We start from the raw sequence: 25,789 nt of genomic DNA, 5'->3' as shown, positions 1-25,789 counted from the left end.
CAAACACTTAGCTTAAGATTTCAAACCACGTGAAGACAAACATGCAGGGAAAGTCAATCACACTTTGCAGTGCATTACAAGAGAAATTATTTAGTTGTGTTACTGGGCTAGATGGATCATTGGTCTGACACGGTATGGCTATTCTAATGTTCTTATATATTCTTATAGTCTAACATAGAAGTTATTAAAGTTGCTGTTTAGTGCATGATTCTGTCCATGCATCCCAGAATTATTTTTTGTTTATAGGCTTTATTTTACCCAATTAAGAGGTTATAACTGGAGCACCTTTATCAGCCAGTAATTAGTTCTTAGCAATACAATGTTTTCATGTCTCTGAGGAAAGCCCCAAGTACGTTTACTAAGGGAGTGAGGATATGTAAACTACCAGTTATGAAGATAGAGGCAGCAGTCCAACATAGAGATAGGGGCTATCCAGTCTTTTGCACTGAGTGTCACCTTTATGATATCTCACAGATGGTGAGAGGTCTTATATATGTACTTGGTGAAAAGAGCATCTAGCACTCAGAGAATGAGACCAATCCCTGGAGGCCAGAGTAGCAAATTTGGAGGAGCTGTGGCAGAGTATATAGAGAGGAGACTTTCAAGGATATAACAAAGTTTCTACTTCTATTCTGGAGGCCTTTGTGCTGCCCTGGAGGAGGAAAGTCACCTGAAAGGAGACTATCACCTTGTTGTAGCAGGAAGTGACCCTGTAGCCCTTTGAATGATGTAATATCCTGAGTATGAGTCTCCAAAGTTATGTCCCCAGGAAAGAAGGGTTAGGACAGCCGTTAGGAGTTGGTGATTCAATCATTAGGCATATAGATAGCTGGGTGGCTGTTGATATGTGGATCACTTGTAACTTGCCTGCCTGGTATGTGAAGGTGGCAGACCTCATGTGTAGTGTTGGGGAGGAGCCAGCTATTTTAATACATTTGGGTATCAATGACATACGAAAAGTGTGAGGGGGAGCTTTTGGAAGCCAAATTTAGGTTTTACGCAGGTTGAAATCCAGAACTTCCAAAGTAGCTTTCTCAACATTTGGTATCATTTCATGCACGAGACAAGCAGAGCTCCAATCTCAATGCATATATCAGACAATGGTGCAGGGAGGAGGGATTTGCATTTGTTAGGAACTGGGCAACATTCTGGAGAAAGGATGGTCTATTCTAGAAAGATGGACTCTACCTTATCCAGGATGGCACTAGGCTCTTGGCATCAGTATTTCAGAAAGAGAGGAGCAGGGGAAAACTCGACCGCACCTCACCACGGAGAAAATAACTGAGTGGGAACACTCACGCGACAGGTGGGAAGACGGCCGCGCATGCGTGGTGGGCACTGCACGCACGCCAGAAGACTCTGGCAAAACTTTTTTTATATTTTGCTTGCAAAATTGCCGGTTTCCCGGGCCGAAGCGGACGTCGACCCACATGTGAGAACAAGCAGCCTGCTTGTCCTCGGAGAAAGGCAGGACATACAAATCTAGAGCTAAAACATGAGTTCAGCAGAAGATACATTCCCTGCAGCCTCACCACAGAGATCTGGCAGCAGTGTACAATAATGAAAGTTCAAGGTAAACTAAATGCTAACTCAAGAAAGTGTGTTTTCAGTGCAGAACGACCTCTGGATGTATATCTGTGCTTGCTTTGTTACAGAGCTCCTGTGCAGCCTAGTACTCCTATTGAGACTCGATTCATTACAATTGGGGAGCTTGATAAAGCGCCTGTACTGATCTCAAGAACCAACCTCCAATCCCCTCCCGATCAAGCACGTGAAAGAGATGTTGCCAATGCACTTGGTCAAATACTTTTGCCACATCAAGGCTAACCAACATAGCTGGGAGTGGAGGAGTGGCCTAGTGGTTAGGGTGGTGGACTTTGGTCCTGGGGAACTGAGTTCGATTCCCACTTCAGGCACAGGCAGCTCCCTGTGACTCTGGGCAAGTCACTTAACCCTCCATTGCCCCATGTAAGCCGCATTCAGCCTGCCATGAGAGGGAAAGCGCAGGGTACAAATGTAACAAAAACAAAAAATGCCTGACAGTGAGACATAGCTAAAAGCACTTGTCACATATTAAGGACTGACTGCCAGGCCTGAACAAAACCCACCAGAGCTGGGCTAAGCAAGGCTGGCAAATAGTTCACTAATCTAGTGGCCATCACCCGCACTAAAAGCTTAACATTTACATTGAGCATTGAAATGGTGTGATATGACTCCGCTTCCTCCCATAATTTACCCGGTTTGGGGATTAACGTTATTAAGAACAAAATTCTAAGTGAATTACAAATTAAGAAGATCTCAACAAGGAAACCGATATGGTTCTCCAAGCAAGTACCTGAGAAAATAAAGGCTAAAGAGTTGGCGTTCCAGAAATATAGAAAATCTCAAGAAGAGGAACACGGGGAGGAATACCGGATGAAATTGAAAGAAGCCAAGAGAGAGGTACGTCTGGCGAAGGCGCAAGCGGAAGAACAAATGGCTAGAAATGTAAGGAGGGGCGACAAAAATTTCTTCAGGTATATTAGTGAAAGAAGAATGACTAAAAAGGGAATTGTGAGAGTGGGTCCCCACCAGATTACTGGCATTGGAGGAACAAATTACATGAACTTTTATTGTTGGAGCGCAGGGGGGTAGGGTCTTCCCCCAGAAGGCGTAAAGCATTTTTGGCGGTGTGGGAACCCTATATACAATCCTTGTCACATAAAGCTCGCAGTTTAATATTTAACAAGCTCTGATAGGAAGGAATTTAATTAATTTTTTTTTTTTTTTTTTTGTGTGAACAGTCAGGAAGCATAAAGACACAGAAGATGGGAAAGTACATTTATAGGGAGGGTGGGAAACGGTTAGGGGGGGGGGGGTTAATAGATGGTTTCTAAATTAGGGTGGAGTGTCATCAGAGTTCAGGCACTCTGCAAGAGCAGTGACATTTAAATACTGCGGTGATAGTTGAAGGCTCCACTAATTCTGTTTGGGATGCAGCATTGCAATATTGTTTTATGGTTGAGAGCCATATATGGACTTCAATATAATGTGGAAAGCAGTTTACGAGAGTCTTTTGGGAGGGGGGAGAGAAATGTTGGGAGAAATGCTTGATGGTAGATTGTTCTATTCTATGAGAGTTGCAGGCGCATTTGTACTGTATGTCTTATCTCCATTTGTTACTTGAAAATGTTCTTTATGAAGTACCATCAATAAACAGTTAGAGATTTTTGGGGGGGGGGGGGGGGGGGGGGGGGGGGGGGGGAGGGACGAAAAACGTAAAATGTTCTTGGAGAGCAGAGGTAATTGTTTTAATTCTCTGTGTTAATTGCAAAATGGAAGTTGTCTCTTCAATAAAATATATTTAAACTAAAAAGGGAATTGTGAGACTAAAAGATACAGCGAACCGCTATGTAGATAATGATGAAGAAAAAGCCAATTTGCTAAATAGATACTTTTGTTCGGTTTTCACTGAAGAAAATCCTGGAGAAGGACCGCGAGGGACTGGCAAAAGTACACCTGAGAATGGAATGGATATAGCACCGTTCACGGAAGAGAGTGTGTATCAACAACTTGGAAAGCTAAAGGTGGACAAAGCCATGGGACCGGACGGGATCCAAACCAGAATATTGAGGGAGCTCAGAGAGGTCCTGGCGGGTCCTCTTAAAGATTTGTTTAATAAATCCTTGGAGACGGGAGAGGTTCCGAGGGACTGGAGAACGGCGGAGGTGCTCCCTCTTCACAAAAGTGGTGATAGGGAAGAAGCTGAAAACTACAGGCCGGTAAGCCTCACTTCGGTTATTGGAAAAGTAATGGAAGCCATGCTGAAGGAAAGGATAGTGAATTTCCTAGAAGCCAACAAGCTGCAAGATCCGAGACAACATGGTTTTACCAGAGGGAAATCGTGCCAAACGAATCTCATTGAATTCTTTGATTGGGTAACTGGAGAATTGAATCATCAACGTGCTATAGACGTAATCTACTTAGATTTTAGCAAAGCTTTTGACACGGTTCCTCACAGGAGGCTCTTAAATAAACTAGATGGGCTGAAGATAGGTCCCGAAGTGGTGAACTGGATTAGGAACTGGTTGACGGACAGACGACAGAGGGTGGTGGTAAATGGAGTTCGCTCGGAGGAGGGAAAGGTGAGTAGCGGAGTGCCTCAGGGATCGGTGCTGGGGCCGATTCTGTTCAATATATTTGTGAGTGACATAGCCGAAGGGTTAGAAGTTAAAGTTTGCCTATTTGCGGATGATACTAAGATTTGCAGCAGAGTGGACACCCAGGAGGGAGTGGAAAGCATGAAAAGGGATCTGAGGAAGCTAGAAGAATGGTCTAAGGTTTGGCAATTAAAATTCAATGCGAAGAAATGCAAAGTGATGCATTTAGGGAGTAGAAACCCACGAGAGACGTATGTGTTAGGCGGTGAGAGTCTGATAGGTACTGAGGGGGAGAGGGATCTTGGGGTGATAGTATCCGAGGATCTGAAGGCGACGAAACAGTGTGACAAGGCGGTGGCCGTAGCGAGAAGGTTGCTAGGCTGTATAGAGAGAGGTGTGATCAGCAGAAGAAAGGAAGTGTTGATGCCCCTGTACAAGTCGTTGGTGAGGCCCCACCTGGAGTATTGTGTTCAGTTTTGGAGGCCGTACCTTGTTAAAAAATGGAAGCGGTGCAAAGAAAAGCTACGAGAATGGTATGGGATTTGCGTTCCAAGACGTATGACCAAAGACTTGCTGACCTGAACATGTATACCCTGGAGGAAAGGAGGAACAGGGGTGATATGATACAGACGTTCAAATACTTGAAAGGTATAAATCCGCAAAAAAAATCTTTTCCGGAGATGGGAAGGCGGTAGAACGAGAGGACATGAAATGAGATTGAAGGGGGGCAGACTCAAAAAAGATGTCAGGAAGTATTTTTTCACGGAGAGGGTGGTGGATGCTTGGAATGCCCTCCCGCGGGAGGTGGTGGAGCTGAAAACGGTAACGGAATTCAAACATGCGTGGGATGTGCATAAAGGAATCCTGGGCAGCAGGAATGGATGGATCCTCAGAAGCTTAGCCGAAATTGGGTGGCGGAGCAGGTGGGGGAAGAGAGGTTGGTGGTTGGGAGGCGAGGATAGTGGAGAGCAGACTTATACAGTCTGTGCCAGAGCAGGTGATGGGAGGCGGGACTGGTGGTTGGGAGTTGGGAAATACTGCTGGGCAGACTTGTACGGTCTGTGCCCTGAAAAAGGCAAGTACAAATCAAGGTAAGGTATACACATACGAGTTTATCTTGTTGGGCAGACTGGATGGACCGTGCAGGTCTTTTTCTGCCGTCATCTACTATGTTACTATGTAATAGAGGGAAGTACAAAATATGTAAAAGGCCTCAACAATAGAGGAAATACAATATATACTAACGGTAAAAGAACTATTAAATTGAATCAGGAAACATATGTTTTAAGTATTTTTCGGAATAAAAGATAATGCTAAGGAATGCTAATTCAATCTGTCTTCTTTGTCAAATTCTTTTTAAAGAAAGGTATAGTAGCCGTGTTAGTCCACTTTTAAAGGTAATCAATAGAAATCAAACAAAATAAAACATGGAAAAGAAAGTAAGATGGTACCTTTTTTATTGGACATAACTTAATACATTTCTTGATTAGCTTTCGAAGGTTGCCCTTCTTCGCTTTTCAGATCTGACAAAGAAGGGCAACCTTCGAAAGCTAATCAAGAAATGTATTAAGTTATGTCTAATTAAAAAATCAGCTTATTTTCTTTTCCATGTTTTATTTTGTTTGATTTCTATTGATTACCTTTTAAAGAAAGAAAATCTAGTTTCAATTTGTGAATCTCATGTACAGTAAGCATATTACTGGGAATATTCAAAATTCCAATAACTCCTTCAGATTTCAAACCATAAATGGATGTAAAGATCATACAGGAGATTTTAAACACAATCCGTAGATTGATCAGCAACCAACGTAAGGACTTCAACAAAGGACTAGCTCTTTCAAAGTTATGCTTACCAAAAATAAGCCTAGCTGCAGAATTCTGTAAAAATTAGAAACTTTCTTTGTAATTTCAAAGATAATGTGCAGTATAAAGAATTACAGCAATCTAGTTGTAGGAGTATAGCTCGAGTTATAACCCTAAAACTTTCTTTACTTAAAAGTGACCCGATAGCTCTTAATTGACAATTTAAAAATATTTCTTAGCTAGTTTATTTGAGGTTCATAATTTAGAGTCCAAAAGAACTCCTAACACACCCTAGATTCTTTTTCAGTTTTCTTTCTTTCTTTTTTTAAATATTTTATTGAGTATAAAAGTAAATACAAAAATATAGAGTGAATTGAGGTATAAACAAGTTACAAATTTATAACAGTAACAAGAATACAACAAAGTACCACAGGGAAAACATGAGTTCAACAAACGTATATCTAGGATAAAAGAGTAAATAATCTTGGTTAACATAAAGCTGACCTCTGCGAGTTATTTGCTGATTTTTCATTTTTCAACCTTTCTCCATACTCCAAAATTAGATCTCTGGCTGGCAGTGACTCAAAATCACCAAACCAAATTATTTTAGTTTTCAACTTATTCAGCTTCAAATGGTTCAAAGTGGACCATCGGTCAATCACAGAAAAAGACTGACTTAAATTCTGCAAGATTTTTAATGCTTTCTTAAATTTCTTCACTTTATTTTCCAGACGAAGTTCCGTTGGTAAGCTATTCTACCAAACAGGTGACATTACAGAGAACATTCTTGATCTCACCCTTTCCCTTTTCATTTCTTTAACTGTTAGAATCTCCAATAAATATTCTTGGTCAGATGTTTAGGGACAGAGTTTTGATGGAGGCACAGCAAACCTTTACACCTATTTCTAAGACTGCATCAAGTCTACAACTTCAATCCAGGCACAACTTCTGCTGCCTTGCCCATAGGATTCTATAAAGAAACATAGGTGCCTATATGTCTTTGTAAAATAGTCTTAAATAGGTGACTACTTGCCCTTCATAAATAGGGGGATGTTATCAAATTACCCTCATTATCTTTACTGGAGAATTACCTGAACCTCACTGTTGTCTGGGAACAGTAACTTTAACCATGAAATTGTACTGAAAAGGTAAAGTAATCAGTGGCTGACAGAGTGCTCTTGAACTGAAACCAGTTTAGCACTTCCAGCAGCTAAGAGTTTTACTTTCTGAAGTGCTTAACTGGCTGCAGCTTTTGTGAGCTGGCTTAGACTGTCTCTCCTGCAGAACAAAGAAGAAATGCAAAACAGGGAAGAACCACCACAAAGGTGGAGGTACACTAAAATCCTACGCAGGAAAATGCACAAAGCAGAGAATAGGAAAAGTAGGCTCTTCCAAGAAACCAGAGAACACGTATGTTGAAAATCAAACCTTAATTCCAAGAAAAACACTGACACACTTGACTCTGACTCGACACAGCTGTGTTTCGGCACTGAAATGCGCCTTCATCAGGAGTCTATAAAATGAAATGTACTATTGAAAATATGTAAACAAAACACATGTATAAAATTGTCACATATATAGTAGAAAACAGATAATTGAATTTACGCAATCAGCTATTTTTTTATTTTATTTATTTCTGCATTTATATCCCACATTTTCCCACCTCTTTGCAGGCTCAATGTGGCTTACAAATACCGTAGTGGCGACCGCCATTTCTGGAACAGAATACAGAGTAATATTCCAGTAAAGAATATAGAAAATACACAGTAAAATTAGAAGAAAATAGATAAGCAATTCATTTCAGGTATTTGAGAACAAGAGTAGTAAAAAACGTTCAATTAAAAAAAAAAAAAAAAAGAGTAGTTCAATGTTAACTAATTCTGGTACAGTACTGGTGTCATATTTTTAGGAAGGATCCTTTTGATAAGTCTCTTTGAACAGGTAAGTCTTTAATAGTTTCTGGAAGGCTGTCAAATTGTGTTGTTTTTATGGCATTTGGCAGTGTATTCCAACATTGCGTGCAGATGTAGGAGAAGCTAGATGTATAAATTGATTTGTATTTAAGTCCTCTGCAATTGGGATAATGGAGGTTCAATAATGTACATGATGAACTTTTTGTATTCCTTGCTGGTAGATCTATGAGGTCTAGCATATATATCAGGGCCTCTCCATGAATAGATTTTATGATTTAGATTTATAAGGTCAGTAGTGGCCTAGTGGTTAGGGTGGTGGACTTTGGTCCTGGGGAACTGAGGAACTGAGTTCGATTCCCGGCACAGGCAGCTCCTTGTGACTCTGGGCAAGTCACTTAACCCTCCATTGCCTACTGCATTGAGCCTGCCATGAGTGGGAAAAAGTGCGGGGTACAAATGTAACATAAATAAAAAAATATTTATTACTAATTGATGCACTTTATCTAGACATCATCATTATTTTCTGCTCTGAATCTCTTATATATATAAATTTTAATTTTTAAACATAAAAATAGTATAAATTAATAATTACATATTTTAAAAAATACATATTCACATGTATGTATTCAAACTTGCATATTTGTTTTGGAAACATGTCAGTTGCTAATCTTGGTTTCTGCCATATATTAAGTTTATAAATGTGATTGCAGATGTTTCAAACTGTATACAACACTATCTTGTGAATCGTTTTCTAGAGTGTCAATGATGATTTTTTAAAATTTATATATATATATATATATATATATATATATATTTTTTTTTTTTTTAATATGTGTGTCTGAAACATACAATATTTTGTAGATTTGATTTAAATTCAAATAAGATTCATTTTATAGACTCCTGATAAAGGCGCATTTCAGTGCCGAAACACAGCTGTGTCGAGTCAGAGTCAAGTGTGTCAGTGTTTTTCTTGGAATAAAGGTTTGATTTTCAACATACGTCTTCTCCGGTTTCTTGGAAGAGCCTACTTTTCCTACTCTCTTCTTTGAACATTCTTCTCTACAACAAACTAGCTCAGCTTGGGTTCTTGATATATTTAGCCAACTGAACAAGCTTACTTGATAGGACAAAAAGATCATCTTCTTTCTTAAACTGACACATGCATATATATTATGCATTTCAGTTATACCATTATTTACTTACTTTCTCAATGATGAAAAGAGTTTGACGTCTTTTGTCCCGTACTTGTTTTTCCTTTGACTCCTACTCAGGTATGGAAGAGAGAAGAGAGACAAACTTTAGCATTATATTATTTATTATTAGGATTTATTTACCACCTTTTTGAAGGAACTCACTCAAGGCGGTGTACAGTAAAAATAGATCAAACATGAGCAATAGGCAATTACAGCAGTAAAAATATTCAAGTAACAACACAAAGTATGGCATGGTATACTACCCGCAATGACCACACAATACACAATAGAACATTACAATTGGCAGTGAAGGGTAAGGCAAAGTTGTAATACATAGATGAGCAAGAAAGCAGGAAGAATTAGAAAGTAATGTGACTGATTTGAAGAAAGTTGCACATGAGGTCAGAGAGATGGTTAAATATCTCAGGATAAACATGTCCCGCTGCAGTATGTGCAGTGCAGCCCGAGTCAATCCTTGTGTGTGTGGACTAACAAGTTAGTTACTTCTTCCATTAAAGGCTTGGTTGAAAAGCCAAGCTTTCAACTGCTTCCTGAAGTACAGATAGTCTTGTGTTAAGAGGAGCCTTTCAGGCAATGCATTACAGAGTGTAGGTGCTACTCCAGAGAAGGCTCGCTTGCGGGTATCACATTGTTTAATGTCTTTTGGAGAGGGTGTAGTTAGTGAAAGTCCTTGGGAGGACCTTAGTGTCCTGAGCGGTGTGTGGAGGATCATCCTATTCTTCAGATACTCGGGCCATTTCCTTTCAGGGCCTTGAAGATCAGACAGAGTTGTAAATTTAGCCCTGTATTGTACTGGTAGCCAATGAAATGTTTGCAAAAATGGTGTGATGTGGTCACATCGCTTGCAACCTTCTATGAGTCTTGCTGCTGCATTCTGAATCAACTGGAGCTGGTGCAGGCCCTTTGTAGTCAGACCATTGTATAGTGCATTGCAGTAATCCAGTCTTGATGTTACCATGGCATGCACAACTGGGATAATATTTACCTTCTCAATGTAAGGAAAGAGGCAGCGTAGCTGTCGCAAATAGTAGAAGCAGCTCTTGAAGGTTGCTTGGATTTGGGGAATCAGAGTAAGTGTTGAACCTAACTGTATTCCAAGGTTCCTGACTTGTGATTTGAGGGGGAGTTCATATTTCCCAAAAGGGATTTTGATGTCAGGTATGTATCCACTTGTGTTAGGGACCCAGAGAAGCTTGGTTTTACTTGGGTTCAGGCAAAGTTTGTTGTGTTTAGCCCATTCTTGAATTGATGTTAGACAAGTAATCAGTTTATTCAAGGCTGTAGGTGTCAGGTTCAATGGGTATGAGTAGCTGCACATCATCCATATAGATGCAGAACTGAGTGTCCATTGACCAAATCAGCTCAGCTAGTGGCTTGAGGTAGGTATTGAACAGAATAGATGACAGTATCGATCCTTGTGGTACCCCGCAGGTCAGTGTCCATGGTGGTGGATAGGATCTGAACTACAAGTACTGTTCCACTGATACCTGTTTCTGTCAGTCGTGCTAGCAAGGTATCATGATCCACAGTGTCAAAAGGTGCTGAGAAATCTAGCAGTACTAACATTGAGGCAAATCCCTTGTCTCAGTTTCTGTGAAGATCATCTAGCAGGGATACGAGGACTGTTTCTGTTCCATAACCGGGTCTGAATCCAGATTGACATCGATCTAGCCAGTTACTCTTTTCTAGCCATTCATTAAGTTGAACACAGACTGTTCTATGAGTTTCCCTAGAAACGGGATGTTGGATACTGGCTTGTAACTTTCAAGTTTGTCCTGGTTAAGGTTGTTTTTCTTCAGCAAAGGGTGAACCACTGCCTTTTTTAATGCTGCTGGTAGTTGCCCATTAGAAAGAGAGGTGTTCACAATTTTTGTGGCGCCTTCAATAAGGCCCATACTTGCCTGCTGCACTATCTTTGATGGGCAGGGATCGAGGGAGCAGGTAATTGGTCAAAGGTATGATAATCAATCATACAAGTCAAAAGCTCTCAGAGTCCCATTTAGATTAAGAGGGATAAACCTTTCCATAGTCAAGCAATCAAAGGGAACTCACTTTGAAGGTTCTTTACAGAAGGGAAGAAATCGAGCGTAAAAGGAAAAGTTATTTATTTGTAAACAAAAACTGTAGACAAGGGAAAAATGATTGGGGGGGAGAATGAGGGGACAAGAAAGAAGACAGCATAAAAGAGGACAGAAGTGTATAAAAAAAAGATAAAGAACAAGTCAGAGAGAGAAGCTAAAATGTTAGAACAAGTAAGGAGGGACAGAAAAAGAACTTTTCTACTCACATCATCTTCACTTCGCAATGTCACCACGGCATCAATCATCTTTCTAGGATTGTTCACACTGGAAACTGTAAGCTTCCCCAAGGACCCTGCAAACTGCACTGAAAAGAAAAAACAAACAAACCATCATAACTAAAAAGGGACCTACTTTCTGGGACATGTTCATACACATCTCTCTGCTGTGAATCTCAAACACAAAAAAAGTCAAACACCAGTCCTCTTGATGGGTTCTTTGTGTAGACAGAAAACCAAATGCAGGTATTAGAGACTTACACACACACTGATCTCATAAGTCTTCTTTTTCTACAGAAAAAAAGCTAAAGACTGAGGGGCTGATACAGAAAGCTACCTTTGGCAGTAGTATGTGGTTAACAAGAGCTCAACGTGCACGTTAACGGGTGAACAATGCAAAAAATAGGCTCAGCATAGGAGTTAGCTCAAATGGTAGACATCAACACACAGCTGCCACTACACACTGACCAGAGGGTTTCAATGTATTATTAACGATGACATCTAAATCTTTTTCCTAGGTGACGATTCCTAATTTGTAATCCTGCATCATGTAGCTATAGTTTGAGTTTCTCTTCACTTCATGAACCACTTTGCACTTGCTCACATTAAATCTCATCTGATACTTGGATGCCTAGTTTCTCAGTCTTGTAAGATCCTCTTGTAATTAGTCACACACCTCTTGTGATTTAACAACTTTAAATAACCATGTCATCAGCAAATTTAATTACCTTACTCCTTATTCTATTTATATGTTAAAAAGTAGCAGTCCCAGCACAGACCTGGGGACACTCTCTACCCTTCCCAATTAAGAATACTGACCATTTTGTTTTCTATCTTTTAACCAATTTTTATCCACAATAGGACATTACCTCCTATCCCATAACTTTCAAATTTCCTTAGGAGTCTTTTATGAGGTACTTTTATCAAATGTCTTTTGAAAATCCAAATACACAATATCAACCAGCTCACCTTTATCCAGATATTCATTCACCTCTTCAAAGAAATGTAGCAGATTAATAAGGCAAGACTTCTCTTGGCTAAATCCATTTTGGCTTTGTCTCATTAATCCATGTCTATGAATATACTCGCTAACTGTGTTCTTTATAGTAGTCTCTACCATTTTGACTGGCACCGATGTCAGGCTTATAATTTCCTGGGTCATCTCTGGAATTCTTTTCAAAAATTGGCATTACATTTGCTACCCTTCAATCTTCCATGATCATGCCTGATTTTAAAGATAAATTACATATTGCTAATAATATGCAAGTTCATTTTTTAGTTCCATCAGTACTCTGGTATGTATACCATCTGATCCAGGAGATTTGCTACTCTTTAATTTGTCAAATTGCCCCATTATACCTTCCAGGTTTACAGAGATTAGTTTCAGTTCCTCCTACTTACCACCATTAAATACTACTTCTGGCAAGGGTACGTTCCCCCACATCTTCCTCAGTGAAGATGGAAGCAAAGAATTCATTCAAGGGGTCTTTTACAAAGGCACACTAGTGTTTTTAGCATGCACTAAACGCTAGAGACACCCACAGGAATATATGGGTGTCTCTAACGTTTGGTGCAAGCTTATTTTTAGCGTGCGCTAAAAACGCTAGCGTGCCTTTATAAAAGGACTTCTTAGTCTCTCTGCTATGGCCATGTCCTCCCCGAGTGCCCTTTTTACCCTCTCGATTATTCTAGTGGTCCAAATGATCATCCATTATTATTCTGTTATCCAGTTTGTTAGCTTCCCCAATTTCTGCTAACATCTATCTGTTCATGCTGGCAAGGGTAACAGTGGTATATACTTTTATCACTATCCCTTTATGGAATTTCTATCCATAAGGATTCCAATGTGTATTTTGTGTCCTGCAGAACTTTTAGTTTATTTGATTAAAAGCCCTCTTTAACATATAGTACTCTGTTCCACCCTATCACTGGAATGTAATTTGTACCCTGGTATGACAGAGTTCATTGGTTATTTTCCTTACACCAGGTCTCTGAGAGGTCTATTATATCTTTTCATTTAGTGCAATATATTAACATAGTTGTTCTGCCCCCATATGTATGGAGTAATAATATTGGAGAGGCACGTGCCTGTTTATATGTATACGCTGAACATTGATTATTTCAGACTGAATTGCCTGTATCAGTATATAGTGCTTGTTCCTTTGGCAACAGACAAAAAAATCAAACAAGATATGAACATTGATTATTTCAGATTGAATTGCCTGTATCAGTATATAGTGCTTGTTCCTTTGGCAACAGACAAAAAAATCAAACAAGATACTAGGAATTATTAGGAAAGGTATGGTAAGTAAGGCAAAGAATATTATAATGCCTCTGTATCGCTCCATGGTGCGGCCTCACCTTGAGTATTGCATTCAATTCTGGTCGCCATATCTCAAAAAAATATAGCAGAATTAAAAAAGTTTCAAAGAGCGACTAAAATGATAAAGGGCATGGAACTCCTCCCATATGAGGCAAGGCTAAAGAGGTTAGGGCTCCTCAGCTTGGAAAAGAGATGGCAAATCCTGAGTAGTATAGAACTGGTAGACGTGAATCTATGTTTCACTCTTTTAAAAACTACAAAAACCAGGAGACACTCAATGAAAGTTACATGGAAATACATTTAAAACAAATAGGAGATATTTATTCACTCAAAGAATAGTTATGTTCTAGGATGCTACACAGTGTGGCTCCTATATAGATCCATTTCTCTGTCTTTTATCCCCTTGCTGGTCCAGGTTTTTAATGGAGTTCTTTGTGGGGGATACACTTCCTGCTTCCATGATGGAGGCTGGTATAACTATTCTGCCCAAAACAGGAAAGGATGCTACACAGTGTGTCTCCTATAGACCCATTTCTCTCCTCAATCTTGTTGTTAGCCAGCATTCTGGCAAGATGTTTAAATGCCCATGTAACTGATCTTACTCATAAAAACCAATGTGGGTTTATTCCTCAGCGTACAATAGGGAATAATATTAGGAGGGCCATTCAGTTCAACTGGTATGCTCGTCAAGCTAGAATTCCTATGGTTCTCTTAGCTATAGATGCTGAAAAGGCATTTGACTGTGTGGAATGGTCTTTCATGCAGGAGGTCCTTGATATTATGTGCTTTGGTCTGCATTTCAATTCTTGGATTACTGCATTATATATGCCTCTCTTTCTGCTCGGCTTTGAGTAAACGGGGGTTATTCTAGAAATGATAAGTAGTAGTAGTATTCTGAGGTCTTTTCGTTAGGGCGGACACATAGCAAGCTGGAGACTTTAGCTGTGAGTATTCGTCAAGATTCTATCAGGGGAGTCTGTGTTGGGTTGGAGGAGTATAAAATCTCCATTTTTTGCAGATGATATTTTGTTGTCTGTTACAGATCCTGAAATATCCTTACCACTTATTATCCAGACTTTAAATTCTTATGGCATCTTGTCTGGATTCAAAATGAATGCTTCTAAATCCGAGATCTTGAGCCTGCAAATAGGTGGGAAAAGGTGGGATACAAATGCAATAAATAAATACCCTGGTAGAGCACATTTATTGAAGACACCCTTACCTTTTGTGTGGGCTAAGAATTATATCCATTATTCGGGCGTTAATATCTGCCCGGACTATTCCAATCTCTATAGATATAATTATAGGATGGTGGTCCAGGAGCTCTCCTTGGCTCTTGCTCGATGGCTTGGTCTGACTCATACTTGGCTTGGTTGGGTGGCTGTCTGCAAAATGATGCTGTGGATCCTGTTCTGTTTTTACTGCAATAGGGTACCTGTTTCTCTCTCTCCAGCAGTGATGGGGGTGCTCTTTCCCTGTATAGCCGTCCTCCGTCGAGAGGTGGCTAAATGTTTGAGGTCTGCTGGGCTCCCGAAGATGGCGCCGCTTCGGACTGCTTTATGGAATGTTTATTATTTCAACAAGCTGACGGCACAACGGTGAGGATGCCTAATTGCTTTCCAGAAGACTTCGGCACCCTTTCTAGCTTGGTATATGGCAGTCCCTTACTAATCTGTCGTTCTAGGACTTTACATAGTAACATAGACTGCTTGGAGATGGCTTTGCTCAACGTTCACCTCTCCCTGTTTTTGCTTTTGCTGTTTCTGCTATTTTTATATCCTCTGCACTTTGTTCTTAGCATGGTGTTAGTCGGGGGGGGGGGGGGGGGTGGTGAGGGGGGATAGTCTACTCATGCTGTTTTGATGTTAGATTTTGAAAAGAAAGTTAAAAAATAAAAAAGAATGGTCAAGCATTGGAACTCACTGCCAAAGGATGTGGTAACAGTTGCTAGCGTATCTGGGTTTAAAACAGGAGGAAAAGTCCAAAGTCTTTATTGAGATGGACATGGGGGAAGCCACTGCTTGCCCAAAGATTGGTAGCGTGGAATGCTGCTACTAATTAGGTGTCTGCCAGGTACTTGTGACCTGGATTGGCCACTGTTGGAAGCAGGACACTGGGCTAGATGGACCATTAGTCTGACCCAGTATGGCTATTCTGATGTTCTTATGAGATGAACAGATGCCAAGGGTGGCTCATCCCAATGCTAGAGATAATGAGATGCAAAGGGTGGCCCATCTCAATGTTAGGAGATTTATCATGCAATGCTAGAAACTGAGGACCAATGAGTGAAAATTTTCTCGCAGGCCCCAGCTATTTCTAAAACTATTTCTGGCAGACGCACATTCCAAAAACTGACATATTCTAATCAATAAATAGAAATTTTAATTCTTTTTTTCTACCTTTGTCTTGTCATTTCATTTGGTCCTAGTCTGTGGTTTCTGCTTTTCTCTTTCTTCTCTTAACTACCTTGCCAGAGTCTCCTCGTCCATTTGGCACTTCTTTTCTCTCCATGTCCATCATCCATATTCTCTCTATATCCCTATCTTTCTGACCTAGCATAACCTCTGTCTTCCTGCCATGTTGAGCATCTCCCACCTCTCTGTCCCTATTCTTGCCCTGTCCAACATAATTCTATGTCCCTATTCCCTCCATGTGTCAGCATCTTTCACTCTCCCTTCCCTCCTGTCTCTCTCTCCTGGCCAGCATCTCTCCCTCTGCCCCCCCCAGAGGTCCAGCAAGTGTTCCTCTCTTCCCTCACTCCTGCTCTGTCTCCTCTTTACAGGACCATTACCTCTTCCTTCTTTCCCCACAGGTTCTGAGACTTCTCCTTTCTAGTCCTCCCCCCCCCCAAGTCCAGCACTCTTCCTCTCTCTGCGCCCCTTCTCTTCCTCACCCCCTTCATTGGGTCTCTATTCCTTAACTGACCTACCTGTCCAGCACCTCTTTCCTCCTTGCCCCCCCCCAATGCATCTCTCTCCCGCCTTGCTCCCCATGATGCAGTATCTGTCTTCATCCTTGCTCCTCCCTCCACGATGCATTTCTTTGCCCCTCACCATGCAAAATCTATGTACCCTCCTTGCCCTCCCATGATGCAACACCTGTTTTCCTCATTGCCCCACCCACAATGCAACACCTGTGTTCCTCCTTGCTCCCCCTCACAATGCAGTAACTCTCTCCAATTACTGGGGGTCAACATGTCCTCAGCTAGGGCAGCTATCTATGCTCTAACAATCCTGGATGTTAGTCTACCCCCCCCCCCCCCACACACACACACATTTAGCCACCTCTCGACAGAGGACAGCTATACAGGGAAAGAGCACCCTCATCACTGCTGGGGAGAGAGAAACAGGTACCATATTGCAGTAAAAACAGAGCAGGATCCACAGCATCATTTTGCAGACAGCCACCCGACCAAGCCAAGTATGAGTCAGACCAAGCCATCGATCAAGAGCCAAGAAGAGCTCCTGGATCACCATCCTATAATTATATCTATAGAGATTGGAACAGTCCGGGAAAATATTAACACCCACGTAATGGATATAATTCTTAGCCCACACAAAAGGTAAGGCTGTCTTCAATAAATGTACTCTACCAGGGTACAGATAAATATTTAAGATCTCGGATTTAGAAGCATTCATTTAGAATCCAGACAAGGCGCCATAAGAATTTAAAGCCTGGATAATAAGTGGTAAGAATATTTCAGGATCTGTAACAGACAACAAAATATCATCTGCAAAAATAGGAGATTTTATACTCCTCCAACCCAACACAGACTCCCCTGATAGCAGGATCTTGACGAATAAGACAGAAATTATAAAAGGAAGGCGTGGGGGGGGGGGGGGACTACCCCCCTCCCCCCCCCCCCCCCCCAGCGTTCCTTTTATAGTTTCTGTCTTATTGCTTTTAAGTATTAGGAATTTGAATTTAGCTCACACAGTTCTCAATAGTTCAAGGCTAAGTGGGTAATTTAACTGTTCTCGGATGGCATAGAATCAAATTTTGCAGCTGAGGCAATGGAGGGTATGGGAGTAATTCTATAAACAAGGCACCCACAACATGCATAAATGACCAACATTCTGGCTATATAGAGAGCTGCTGGACGTGGGAGGAACAGGAGGGGGGATCTGAATGGATGTGGGAGGAAGGGAGAATGCTGCTGGATGTGGGAGGAAGGGGCTGGAGAGAAGGGGGAGAGGAGGAGGAGGGGACTAGATGGAAGGGAGAGAGCTGCTGGATGTGGGAAGAAGAGAAGGAGGGGATCTGGATGGAAGGGAGAAAGCTGCTGGATGTGGGAGCAAGAGCGGGCTTAAGGGAGAGAGCTGCTAGATGTGGGAGGAAGATGAGGAGAACTGGAGGGAAGGGAGAGAACTGTTGGAACAGCACAAGGAGGGGCGGAAGGGAAACAGAGATACCAGACCAAGGAGATGAAGGAAAAGGGGATCAAATACTAAACCTACAGCGTGAGGGGAGAAAGGGCGGGTGGACAGGCAGGCAAGGAATCAAGCAACCAAACCAGATGCTGGAAAGGGGAGGGAGTAAGAGGGAGAGAAGCTCGATGGCTTAGGGTCAGAGAGGATAGAGATATATTGGTAGTGGGGACAAAGAGGGGGAGGGGGGAGAAGCTGGACAGAGAAATATAGGGACACAGAGAAAGGGAGATGCTGAACTTGGAGAAAGATAGAGGTGCAGAGAGGGAAGAAGATGGATAATGGACAAGGAGAGGGAGTAGAAATATCAAATGGACATGAGACCTTGGTGAGTGAGTTAACAGAAGACAGAAGGATGTAGAAACCAGAGCCTGGGACCCACATGACTTGGAAAATAAAATGACCAGACAACAAAAGGTAGAAAAAAAGAATTGCTGCTGCCTGTTTTTGTTTCCCGTGTGTTATAATATTAGCATGTGGGCCTCACTATTTCAATGAAGTTAAATCAAATCAAATCGAAAAACCAATATTTTTGAAAGAATTGAATTGTACCGAATTGAAAATTTTTTGGCTGAATCGGACAGCACTAATGAACACAGCAAAAAAACTCCCCCCACCACTATCTGCAAGATACAAAGGAAACAAATTTCCATATAAGGGCTTCCTAGTTAAAGGTGCTGTGTGCCATAGGAGAATAGAGAGCTCCTCCTTTGCTGTTTCTACAAAGCAACATTTGGCACAAAGCCAAGGTTCACTTTGCAAAGGTACTGTTAAAAAAAAAAAAAACCACAACAGAAAAGGGGGGTTATTTTACCTGTGCAAGCATGGCATATTCTTAAGTAATTGAGCAGATTGACATAGGGGAAACAGCACAAGCCAATATTGGTAGTGAAAAGGGTTCAACGTCCAAAAGATCACATATGCCTACGAAAGCAATGTATGAAACTGAAGTAGAAATAAAAGGTACAGAGACAAAATCAGTCTCTGCAGGGGAAAATCAGTCTCAACATTCAGGCAATTCCAGACACAGTTCTAGAAATTCTAGAGGTTCAAGGTCCCTAAAATCACACAGGACAAGCCATTCCAGCAGGTCCACTACAGCTCTATTTTTCTTAAACTACAAATGGATGTAGTGGCTGTCAAATCAAAAGTTCTTTACAGTAAGCAAGACACAGCTATAAAAATTGAGAAACTGATTAGAAGAAAAGACGTATGAAGCTGCACACAAAGAAATTGAGTTGGACATTGCCTTAGAGTTGCTCCAGCAAGAGAAAAAAAGCAGCTGTTCTTGAGGACCAGATAAAAGCACTTGAAGAAGTCACAAGGCAGGATGGGAGGGAGAGTCTGCTCAGTCACATCATCGCCGAAGATTCTGCACAGTGAACCACAGAATATATGAAGGCTCACACCCTGGCTCAAAAAAAGCACAAAGTCACAGTCTGACTCAGAAGAGTCATCAGATTCCGAGCAAACATGTTCCTCTACGCCAGAGTCTAATTCGCCTGATAGAAGCAAGTCTAAGGCACAGCACACTACGGAGGTGAGCCACTACCACAGTGATCCATATGCTCCCATGAAAACAGATGCACCACCACGGGCTCTTGCTCCAGGAAAGCGCACCCAAATGATTCCTTTCAACCACAGACTCTGGCACTACCCAAGAACTTGTCTTAAGACAAGAGTAGAGCATTTATGTCCACCAAAACAACCTGTGATTAAGCAAGAGCAACCTAACCAGCCATACTCCGTGCCTAACTTCAGACAAACCCCAGCGCACAGACAGCCACAAGCACCCAATGCCAGCATGCTAGAAGCTATAGAAAGAGAAGATCTAACAACATGCATGGCTCACAAATGTATATGGTCCTAATCTTGACTGCCCACAATTTTTCAGAGATCTAGCTCATCAGATCTTCCTTCTCGATGTTGATCATATTATTGTTGGAGATGATATGAACATCCCATTGGACTGTATCCTGGACAGGAAATCATCAGTTAAATATAAAATTACCAATTCCTATAAAGCTCTGCACGAGTTATTGGCTCAATTTGGCTTAATTGATGCATGGAGACTACTACATCCAGACGCATTGGATTATACTTTTTTCTCTAATCCACATAAATCATATTCCAGGCTGGACTATTGGTTTCTGTCTAAATCACTTATTGATAATTTATTAACCTCCAATATTGAACCTATACATATTTCTGACCATGCTGCCACCTATTGCTCTTTGAATATCAGATCTTTTACAACAATCCAAGATATGGCGATTTAATTCAGCATTACTGCAAGATGAAACTTTCTTCAAAAAATAACTGAACATACTACAACATTCTTTGATTTGAATACTACCGCAGATGTATCTCCCCTGACAGTATGGGACTCATATAAAGCATGTATTAGAGGGATTATTATTGCTCACTCAGCGCATATTCATAAACGTCATAAACAAGAATTAATACAACTGGAAATGAAAATTAACACACTTGAACATAAATACATGACTTCTGGCATAGCTGAAGATCTTACTAATCTTCAAAAACTCAAATTCAAGTTTAATAAAATTCTAAGCCTAAAAGCTGGTATTCAACTAAGTGCTCAATCTGCAGTTTATTACTCTGGTATGAATAGAATTGGCAGAATTTTGGCTAATTATTTGAAAGGTGCAAAGAAGAAAACCATAGTTCATGCTATAAAGCATAAGGGTAATATACTTACCAAGCAAAAAGATATTCTTAATCATTTTTTGGACTTCTACAAGGACATCTATTCTTCTAAGCACAATGCATCTCCTGACAAAATGATCTCCTTTTTACAATCTATACAAGGTCCACAAATAGATTCATCAGAGCTCATGCACCTGGATGCTAATATATCCATTCAAGAACTCAACAAAGCAATCTCCTCAATGAAACTCAGAAAATCCCCTGGTAGTGATGCTTTTACTATACAGTACTATCAAAAATTTGCTTCTATTTTAATGCCTCACTTATTACATTTATATAACCATTGCGTTACTCATAAAGAGTGTTCCTCTTCTATGTCAGAGGCTATAATTATTTTATTAGAAAAACCAGGCAGAGATCCCCTTTTAGCTGGTAAATATCGCCCTATATCTCTCCTAAATTATGATTGCAAAATTTTTGCAAAAATCTTGGCAAACAGATTAGCATCAGTAATTGGTCTCTTAATTGGTCCTGAACAGAATGGTTTCATACAAAACCGTTATGGGTTGGATAATTCCAGAATATTTAGTCACATATTGCATATCTCTAAGCAACTAGACATTCCATCACGTGTGATTTCTTTGGATGCTGAAAAAGCATTTGATTATGTTGAATGGCCCTTCCTTTTCCAGGTCTTGAAATGGTTTGGTTTTGGTACTCATTTTATTGACATGGTTTCAGTTTTATACTCAGCACCTACTGCTAAACTTCTAATTAACTCCTCATTCACAAAATCGTTCTCACTTCAAAGAGGCACTAGACAAGGTTGCCCCTTATCACCTTTACTTTTTCTACTTGTATTAGAGCCCCTACTAATAAACATTAAAAATCACCCAGAAATACAGGGAATTCCTATTGGTGACTCTTCAATAAAAATTTCCGCATATGCGGATGATATTATATATCACAAATCCAGAATTACCCCTTCCATATTATTCAGAGTATTGGAGGATTTTGGTCATTTATCTGGATACACAGTCAATTGGGCAAAAACTGAATTAATGCCGGTAAATATTAATCATAATAAATCACAAGTCATAGCGTTTCCTATAAAATGGTGTTCAGACCAAATTAAATATCTTAAGAGTATATTTTGGATCTTCCTGGGAAGACACAATTAAAATTAATATTGACTTACTCCTGAAAAAAACTCGTGCAACATGTAATGCCTGGTCCCCGCTACATCTTAGCTGGTGGGGAAGAATAAAAACTATAAAAATGGTTCTTGCGCCACGTATTATTTATATAATAATTAGCATGTTACCTTTCCAATTTTCCAAAACCTTTTTTAAAGAACTAGACAATATCATTTCTTCTTCTCTATGAAAAAATAAACCTCCTAGAATTGCACTTTCTAAATTGCGTTTACCACGACACTTGGTGGACTGAAATTACCAGATTTCTTTCTGTACCAACAAGCGTTCTTACTCCGTGGGGTATTAACTTGGGTTACTCCTCCTGATATAATTGTTCCTACATGGATCTGTATTGAGGAAAAAATAACCTATCCTCTATCGCTAGATAAATTGATATTTCTAACGTCACCATTCATAGCTACCACATGGCTTATTATATATGACACCCTTAAATCTATTCAATTCTTAGACTCTACATGTAAAACCTCCATGTCTTCATCTCAGAAGGCAATGATATGGAGTCACTCTAACCTTAAAATTGGATCATTTCCCTTCCTTTGGAAAGATTGGGCTCTAAGTGGTATACATTACATAACTGACATTTATTCAGCCAACAATTTTGTCCCCTTTGATACATTAGTAACCAAATTCCGACTTCCTGACAATCAATATTTTAGATGAGTTTAACGAGTTTAGCGAGGATTGCTTTAACAAAAAACTTTTTTTAATTCAAAGATCAATTTTATCTACAAAAGAAGGGAGTTGCGATGGGAGCTGCCTGTGCTCCTTCCACAGCATGTTTATATATGATAGACTTTGAAGATCAATGGTTACATCATAATCCTTGGGCTAGTTATGTCATAAGTTGGCATAGATATATTGATGACATTTTTGTCTTATGGAATGGGAATCAGGACGAGTTAAATCAATTTCATGATTAGTTGAATACTAGAGACCAAAATATCAGTTTCACGAAACAACAATCGGCTACTCAAATTAATTTTTTTAGACGTTTTGGTCACACAACAGCAGGGCATATTAAGTACCTCTATGTACGTGAAACCTACAGACCATAATACGTTGCTACACTTCACCAGTCATCATCCAAGGAGTACTAGGGAAAGTCTCCCATTTGCGCAGTTTCTAAGAGAACGTAGAATTTGTTCTGATTTGTCTGAATTTAAAATCCATGCCAAAAAAATGAAACAGAAATTTAAAGCTAGAGATTGTCCTAACCACCTAATCAAACGGGCTTACTCTCGGGCCAAATACAATCATAGAGAGCATTTATTTAATAAACGTGAAAAAGAAGATACTAGTCATCTACAAACTTGCGTATTGAGATATAAGCAGGGTACAGTAAATACAGTTCGAATCATGAAGAAACATTGGAAGATTCTGCAATTGCATCCAGTGTTTAATAAACAAGAACTAAGAGTGGCATATTCTAGAGGATTGAACCTGAAAGAAAACTTGAAAGATAGACCTAGGAAAGGTCCAAGTGAAGGAAATCCAGGTCATCGACCATGTACTAAATGTATATTTTGTCCCCAGATGATGAGGACACAAGTGTTTCAAAATCCAGTGGATGGACGAGAGTATTATCTGCAATATGCTACAGATTTGAGTCTAATCATGTGGGGTATATAGTGATATGCCCATGCTATAAAATACATGTCGGTAAAACGACACGGTCCTTGAAGAACAGATTGAGCGATCATAAGCATAATCTGAAATATTCGCGTATGGATGCCCCCCTGGTCCAACATTGTGTTGAGTATTCTCATAAATTTGAAGATCTTAAATGTATAATATTGGATCACATTCCAGCCAACATAAGAGGGGGGATCGCAACCGTCAGCTAATACAAAGAGAACAGCGTTGGATCTATAGACTCAGATCCTTAATGCCAGAAGGTTTAAATAGTAGAGTGGAAAGCGTTCCTTTAAGATTTACGAGATCAAGGCCAGTGTATTGCCCTTTAAATTCAGCCCTGCAACATGGGAGGTTTAGAATGTACAGGAAGTAGTATAAATACTTCCTGCTTAGCAGGAGTAATTACAATGATGAAAGCTGGTGGTCTTGGAAGGTGCTCCTTCGTTCCCCGAGTATGTGAGTTTTTCGATTACTCTCCTCTATCAGAAGATAACTGATTTAATTATATTATGCTATATTGTTGTAGGTGCTGAGAAGAGCTAGTTAGTCCGGTTCCTTAAGAAGCAAAGAGCGAAGCGGGAGCTCGCCATCGGGTACGGACTAGTTGGATTTGCCCCAGCACAAAACCACAGCTAAGTATTTTCAGAGTTGTCACACAAAGAGCAAACATATGGAATTGATATGCCGGTGTGCAAGAGGTTTTTATGACTAATGAGGATACTCGCCAGCGTGAACTGATTATCAGACACGCAGAGCCGAGCGGTCAGCTATTTTAGTTTTAAGTGCTAACAGCTGTGACCTAGAGTCTGAAGTCTTTTCCTCTATAACATTGCAGTTGTTAGAATAGAGTAAGAACTTGCTCCTATTAGCGTTTATGTGGTAGATATTTACAACTGAAATCTACTCTAAATAATTGGATAAAGAGAAAATTCAATGCACAACAAACTTCAGACATCTCTCAATTCTTCAATATTATAACTAAAACTAAGGGAATTGCCTCACAATTTTATTCCCTTTTATTACCCACTGAACGTTCAAGAATTAAGGCACTTCAAGATATCTGGATATTGGACACCAATCATAGTATGTCTGATAAATTGTGGAAATGGTTCTGGACAAAATCTATGAAGCCTATTGCCTCGGCTTCTATATTGCAGTCTCTCTATTTATTAACACACAAAGCCTTGTGGACTCCAATTAAACAACATAAGGTGGATTCTACAGCATCCAACCTGTGTTGGTCTTGTAATAAACATATTGGTACCTTAGAACACATGTGCTTTTCCTGTCCTGATCTTAAAACTTTCTGGTCCTTAGTCTGGGACAGAATATGTGAACTGCTTCATTTGACCCTTCCTCTTACATTCTATCTCATTGTATTTCGTTCTGCTGGGTTGAAACACTTAGGTCATAAATGTAATTACAAACTGTTTGACACATTGGTGGCCATAGCAATCTCCACTATCGTTAAGAATTGGAAAAAATCATAAACTAGTTTCTTATTGCTTTTGGTGGGCCAATGTTTGCATGATTTTTAAATATGAAAAAATAATTGCAGAGCGTAATAACCTCATGCATATTTTTATCCAGACATGGGATCAGGTTGTACAATTTTGCAAATCACAAAATTAAGTAAACCAACGTAACTCAAAATTCATCAGTAAAACTTTCCACTTATTTGTATTGGTACTACTGATTAATGTTATTGCAATGTATGAAACTATTGCTATATCCTGTATGCCAAAGTTTATTGTATTTTTGTTTGAATATGTTTTTAGAAATTTAATAAAAATATTTGAACTAAAAAAAAAAAAAGATGGTGAATATGGGGCTTACTGTCACGGATGTGGCCATGCCCCTACATCCAGACTCAGCTTTTCCCAGTGATCTGGCTCTGTGACTGCCTTGTTCCTGCATTGATGCATCTCCTGCCTCCAATCCAAGCCTCGCTTTGGTGTGCTTGCAATCCAAACCTCACTCTGATATGCCAGCAATTTAAGCCTCATTCCAAGTTGTGACATCATCAGCAAGTCCTTTATTAAGCACCTGAGAACTCTCATATTTTGCCTTTGCAAGAGGTCTCTTAATCTTGTGTTACCTGTTTAGATCATTTCCCTGCTTGGCTTTGTTCCTGAGAAACTGGCTTCTGAAG

At 40.1% G+C, this 25,789-nt stretch overlaps 1 protein-coding gene across 4 annotated transcripts in view; it reads right to left on the bottom strand.

Moving 5' to 3' along the window:
- The window catches only part of PATL1 (PAT1 homolog 1, processing body mRNA decay factor), a 292,622-nt gene that overhangs the window by 81,419 nt on the left and 185,414 nt on the right, over nt 1–25,789 (bottom strand). For all 4 annotated transcript variants that reach the window (XR_003944007.1, XM_030221195.1, XM_030221217.1 and 1 more), the window contains exons 12-13: nt 11,357–11,454; nt 9,059–9,118 (exon numbers count right to left, since the gene is read on the bottom strand). Coding sequence is in view for 3 of the 4 variants with exons in the window: in XM_030221195.1 (XP_030077055.1) it covers nt 9,059–9,118; nt 11,357–11,454 (158 nt within the window). In the remaining variant the exon portion in view is untranslated. The remainder of the gene's footprint in view (nt 1–9,058; nt 9,119–11,356; nt 11,455–25,789) is intronic.

This window comes from Microcaecilia unicolor, chromosome 1 (assembly GCF_901765095.1).
Source record: "Microcaecilia unicolor chromosome 1, aMicUni1.1, whole genome shotgun sequence".
NCBI classification, from domain to species: Eukaryota; Metazoa; Chordata; class Amphibia; order Gymnophiona; family Siphonopidae; genus Microcaecilia; species Microcaecilia unicolor.
This window is presented reverse-complemented; position numbering and strand designations above follow the sequence as displayed.